Raw genomic sequence first — 6,000 nt, 5'->3', positions numbered from 1 at the left:
CTATGGGCATCGAGATGTGACCGAGGGATGACTTCGGCCGCACGCCCGACTGCCCTCCCCGCCGGCCGACACCGCGGGGCGCAGTGAGCATGCGCGGCTTCTGGCGCGGCGCACGCCGGGAGTTGTAGTCACCGCTCGCTCGCGGTGGCTCCGGCGACTCCGCGCGTGCGCAGATCGCGCCCGACTTTGGAAAGTCGCTGCCTCAGGTTGGGCTCGGACCGGCTGCCATCTTGGCCGAGGGACGGAGGAGCTGCTACGCCGCCGTGCCCGGTGAGGGGAGCGGGCTCCGCGCCTCGGGCAGGGAAGGCGGGAGGAGGCGGAGGCGGGGGGTGGCGGCGGGGATGAGACCTCGGGGGGCAGCGCGGCGGCTCCGCCGTTCTCCTCGGCTCTGGGCGGGCGCGGCGGCAGAGTCGGGGGGCGCGGGGACCCCGCGGGCGTAGGCCCGGCCGCCTGAGGGGCTCCGGTCCCGCGGAGCCTCACCGAGCGGCCTCGCCCCGCCGCGCCGTCCCCTCGCCGCCGGGCCGGGTGTCCGGACGCAGCCGGCGGCGTCGCTCCGTGCGTGCGGCGGCGGTCCCGGGACCTCTGGCCTGCCTGTGGGGCTGCCCGGCTCCTGCCCGAGCCCGCGTGCCCCGGGCCCCGCCGTTCCCCGGCAGTGTGCGCTTCCCCGCCCCGGCCGGCCTCTGCCATCCTTCCCGGGCTCCTGGGAGCCGGGACCAGTCTCTCCACCTTCGCCCTTTCGGGGCTCCGGGATCGCTCCCGGCCCAGGCGCTGCTTCTCGGCGGCAGTTCCGCAGCACGGCCCCTTCCCTTTGTGTTCAGCCCCGTCCTGTCTCTCTCTCGGGGTCTCGGCCGGGGGAGGCTGCTGTGTTCGCTGCTTTGTTCCGCTGAGATAACAGCTGTGCCATGAAGCAGCGTTTCCCAGCACGAGTGTGGTTGGAGGTGTGTGTTCCCTCTTGCTGTTGCCGCCGCTTTATTTTGGAAACACGGACAAGTTCTGGCTGTTAACTCTCCTGCTTCCTGATAGGGGTCTGTGACCTTGTGTGGCAATACTAACCAAGTACGAGTGGAAGGTGCTGTCTGAGGGTGTGAACGCCTTTATTAGATTGGCTCTGAAATCCAGGAGTTCAGCTTGTTGCGATAGGTGTAATTTGTGATGTTAAATTGATAAACAAGCTTAGCATCTGTGTATGATGTGGGGAGAGAAAACCGAGTGTAGCAGTTGGGCCATCTGTTGTCATTTGTGTGGCATTCTTTACCCTTGAAGCTTCGGAACGTGTTCCCCGAGAAGTTAATCTTTATAGCTCAGGTAGGACAGAAAAGATCAGAAGCAGTTCACTTTTTGAAACATTTTTGTTCTCGGTGTTCCTCATTGCTTTTTGTTTTAATCTCTGCTCCCTTACCCCTCATCCTTTTGGCAGAGGAAGGAAGAGAAATGTGAACTGGTATTCCTGAGAAGACAATTAGTATTGAGAGACAGTTGGCTGGCAGTTGGTCCAGCTATTGCTTGCTTGAATTGACCCGAACAAGTCATGGATAAAGAAGAATGAAACATCAGCTGCAATCTGTCATTAGCTCAGTGGGTTTTATTGCCTTTAAAACATCTTGTTTGAAGAACAAATTTTAATTCTTCCTTCTTATAGTGAAAGTCCAAAGCAGTTCTAATTTAATTACAGTTATATTATGCTTTGCTACAACCATTTGAATCCGAACTTGGTCTACTGTGCGTTCTTAGTTGTGGTTTGACTGACAGCTTTAATCACTGCTCTGAATGCGTTCACCTCCAAGTGATCATCAGAGTAATATGCAGCATTCTTACCTGAAGTGAATTTTCTTGTATTTAAACAAAGAACTGATGCTGTATGTGTAAGAGGTGACGTTGCAGTGGAAAATAACTGAGACTTCTGAGTGCTAACTTTGAAAGCTTAAACAGATTAAACAGTTATTTTGGGTCTTAAGAGAGATTGAGAGATTATTCGTATGAATTTATTAGTTAACAGACATCACCTCATTTTCTTCACTCTATTCTTGTTCCTGTTGTAAAGTTAAGGGTGTTTTGTGTGTGTGTGATGAGCCATTTCCTGAAATACAGAGCTGTTTTGTTTCTTTGGTTGGACGTTTCAAAACGGCTTGTGAGAGTGAACTGCAGAGCCGATCAGCAGGTAGGAGGGCAGGTATTAGAGCAGAGTGGTGCTTCTCTTGGAGGTTTTGTTTCTCATTGTTTCTAAGTAAACTTGCATTAGGGCTGCTTGAAAACAGTGTTAAGTGAGGCTGAAAAAATGTTTGCTCTCTTTTGTGGCATGTGCAAGAGTTAGATAGTATAATGGCATTATCACTGTCAGTCAGTGACAGCGTCTACACAAACATCTGTAAATGCAAGAGATATAAACAAAGTAGTAAACATACTATACCCTGGTAAAATGCTTTCTTGTATTGCAGCAAAACCAATATGGTTTCTCCTTAAAAATAAAGGAAAAGATGTCTGTGTGGTTAAAGCAGGAGGGGAGCCTTGTGGAGCGCAATGCTGGGGCTTCTGGGTGCGCTGTCACTGATGCTGCTTATTGTTAAGCCTTTCTGTTTGGCAGTCCAGTTGTGTTCGTTTAATGTTCTAATTTCTGTCATTCTGCTCTGCCTGTGTGTAACTGGAGGAACTCCTTTGAGCTCTCACAGCTAAGGAGAGTGAACGTGCATGTATGTCTTGGAGGAGAGCGCTTGCCTGGGTTGATTTCAGTAACTTCTTTGTTCTGCTGTAGGTGAGCTTTGAAGTGAGTGCTCACCTCAGAAGAGGAAGCAGACAAGGCGGGATTACAGTCTTGCTTATGAGGATTGTTTGGCTACATGTTTACTCTTTACTCCCTCACAAATTGAGTATTTTTACTGATTTTAGGCAATCAGTTTGTTTGTGTTCTTGCGCTGTGGAGTGGCTGTCACCAGAGCTAATTCTGTGCCTGCCTTCTGGGGAGGGAATGATAGTTTCTCTTCATCCCTTTTGTATGAGGAAAAAAAGCAATAAGGACCTGAGCGTAGTGTAAGTGATTGGCTTTCAGCTTTTACTTCATCGGGCAGAGTTGCTGCAGCTGAGGGATTGATCTTTTTCTTCATCAGAATTGCAAATTACACTTTATAGAAATGAAAATAATGCGACAGACAGGGAAGGAGCATTTTAAAGTAACCAAGGCCCTGTTTCTTAGGGCTGCCTTTTAAGTTATGCCTGGAATTTCTGCTTTAACTATAGTGGGACATAGAACAAACTTCCTGATAAACATCAAGTCTTTTTTCCTCCTGCTGAGGAAACACGATCCGAGATGTTGTTATGCTGGTTATTCAAATCTTTTGTCCTATAAAAAAAACCAAACCCAACAGTACAACCTGGCGCTATGTTAGTATGTATTCCCTTTTAAAAAACATTTTATGACAGTCCTCCCATTTAGGAACTGATTACGCCTGCCTTCCGCCCACCTGCCTGAGCTATTCTAAACTGCTCCTGGAAGGTGCCTATTGTTTCAGTCCTGAGCAGCAGTACTTACATGTTTGCATTTAGATCTCTGATTCTGAAGTTCGGAGCTTAAATAGTGGTGTCACTGAGCAGAAGAGACCTGTTTTCTTAGGGTGGATCATGGAAGTATTGCTGTGTGAAACCCTGTTTCTTGTTGAGAAGAGGGAATGTTAAGTGACGTCTTCTCTGGAGCTGTGCAGATCTCAGGCATTAGGCTGGGCGGGTTGCGATACGGAACCTGGAACTCTTAAGAGGAGGTGGTTGATCTCTGTAAAAATCTTTATCCTCTCTGCTTACTTTTATTTATAGATGTAGGTTTTTGTCAGGGGCTGGGTGTATTTCTTCTCTTTTAGCATTAGCTAGATACCTGGTAATCTTTGAACTTCAGTACAAAGAGAAAGTAAAATCAGATCAAATTTGAGGGACCTTGAATAGAGAAAAACAACAGTACCGTGAGTTATTCTTCCCTTGATTTATTTGCAGCACAGCTAGATGGAGTTCTTTGTAAGGTTTCCTCAATTTCCAACCTTTCTTACTTGTCAGGGCCTGAAGTAATTGCCCGTTTTGTCACTGATGAAGTTCTGTTCCTGTGGCTTGCCTTCACAGGTGTGCATGTAGTTGTGTGTTTGCTGCTGCTGTGACTGTATTTCGGAGTCTGGATTAAAAATTAATGATTAAAATATTACAAAATGTTCATAAGGCAAGAATGTATTTAGTTTGGTCTTTAACTCAACTCACTAGCTTACATGAACGTGGTGACTTGCTTATTTTCACTGATTTTACCTGAAGTTGAACTCCTGTCTCTGGCTGTTCAGGTGCTGGCTCCTGGAGCAATGCTGTGTATGGAAGGTTAGGCTAACTTTGCAGTGTGAAGGAGTGGGGAAAAGAAAAGGAAAAATTGCAGATAACAACTTAGTGTGGCACTCACTTGTTTGTTGCCTAAGAATAGCAGGGCTGTTTATTTTCTAAATGTGCATGGTTGGTGAAGCATGTGTGCTGTCAGGCGTGATGTTGTCTTCAAAGACTCTTCTTGTTGCAGCTATTGGAAGGGAATGGGAAAGAGGAGGGAAATGCCAGAGGTTTAGGGAAAAAAAACTGGGCTACCTCATTCAGCATTGGAAATAAGTTTCTGTAGGTGTCCGACCTAAATTGCTGGCACGTGTTCTCAGTTTTTCACACTGTCGTAATTAGAGATTAATGGTGATGTGTGACATTTCTAACTCCATCTTAAAGTGTTCATCACCTAAAATTGTAGAAGAAATCTTACAATCAGTGGGCATTACTCCTGTGAGTAATTGGCATACTTCACTTTCTGCTTGTTAAATTGAGTTTACCAGAAAGGCATTGGAATATCATTTTTGAATGCTGCTTAAGCATTCACAGTAACCTTCCAGGTTTGGATAAAGATGTAAAGGTTGCCTGTGGAATACTGTGAAATAATAGAATGCTTATCTATGTGAAATAAGTTCAAATATTTGACTTTTGCAAGTGCAGCATGCACTGTATGTTACAGTGACCAATTTCCAGAGAAGTGCTGCACTTGTTAAACATTTGCCTGAACCAAATCTGGTTCATGTCAATGAATAAGCTATCACAAGACGGAGGTTTTCTCATTGTTCCTCTTTGTGCACCCATTGAATCGGAGTATTTATTTAACCCCAGTTCTGACATATAGACTGGACACGTGGATTGGCTCTATGGAGACCTGTTGATGTTGCTGGTGGTTTACTTGGGCATTCTCCAAGGTTTAAAGGTTTGAAATAGAGTCCTGTGGGGTGTGTACAGCATGTTGGTACATTTTCCTTCACCCTCCAGGAGACCCTCAGAAGTACAAGGCTTCTGTGGCATCAGTGACCATTTGGGAGTTATTATAGCAAAAGATAATGTGTGAGGAAAATCTCATCTTCCTATTTGTCTGGGATATGAATATCTGGATAAAAACATGGCTGTCTTGCTGGTGTTATTAGAGACTGTTGCGTGACGCTGTGAGGCTGAGTGTGGAAGGTACCAACAGAAGGAAACTCACAGTGGAGGGTGGACAGTGCAGGAGCTGGAAGGGCAGGGAGCCTGCAGGTACTAACAGTATAGGGGTGGGATCTATTGGGACACAGATCCAGCTGTCTGCAGTAAGAATTTATTTCCTTTTTGGAATTTCACTTCCAAAATGTTTTTGAATTAGCAAATTCTGTACTTGGTATTTTATATTTTTGGTAGTTCATGCTTTGTAATTAAAAGCAGTAAGATTAGCTTTGCACACTACAAACTAAATGCAAAGTGTCTTACTGTAGTCACACCTCCACAGATGACTTGGGTTTGAATCTGGAAGAATGCTTTGTTGGGTAAAAAGGTGACTGAATGGCACTGTAACCCTTTGGGGCCTGCACTTTTACTCCACTGCAAGTAGGTTTTGGTTTTGCCTCCAAAGCATGGAAAGGTGAGTTGTGAAGTGTGTTCGGGCTGAGTGTGTTCGGGCTGAGTGTGTTCGGGCTGAGTGTGTTCAGGCTGAGG

The 6,000-nt window shown here is 46.5% G+C and overlaps 2 protein-coding genes across 2 annotated transcripts in view; one reads left to right on the top strand and one right to left on the bottom strand.

The window, feature by feature from the left end:
* LOC140259344 (uncharacterized) lies at positions 1 to 687 on the bottom strand. The gene is given in 3 exon segments (XM_072350577.1): positions 1 to 327; positions 329 to 459; positions 462 to 687. Coding segments are annotated over 3 exon segments (684 nt in total).
* ITCH (itchy E3 ubiquitin protein ligase) overlaps positions 158 to 6,000 on the top strand; it is a 64,090-nt gene continuing 58,247 nt past the window's right edge. Inside the window, exon 1 of the mRNA XM_072350233.1 lies at positions 158 to 270. The gene's annotated coding sequence lies outside the window, so the exon portion shown is untranslated. The remainder of the gene's footprint in view (positions 271 to 6,000) is intronic.

Source organism: Excalfactoria chinensis, chromosome 15 (genome assembly GCF_039878825.1).
Source record: "Excalfactoria chinensis isolate bCotChi1 chromosome 15, bCotChi1.hap2, whole genome shotgun sequence".
In the NCBI taxonomy this organism is placed as follows: domain Eukaryota; kingdom Metazoa; phylum Chordata; class Aves; order Galliformes; family Phasianidae; genus Excalfactoria; species Excalfactoria chinensis.
This window is presented reverse-complemented; position numbering and strand designations above follow the sequence as displayed.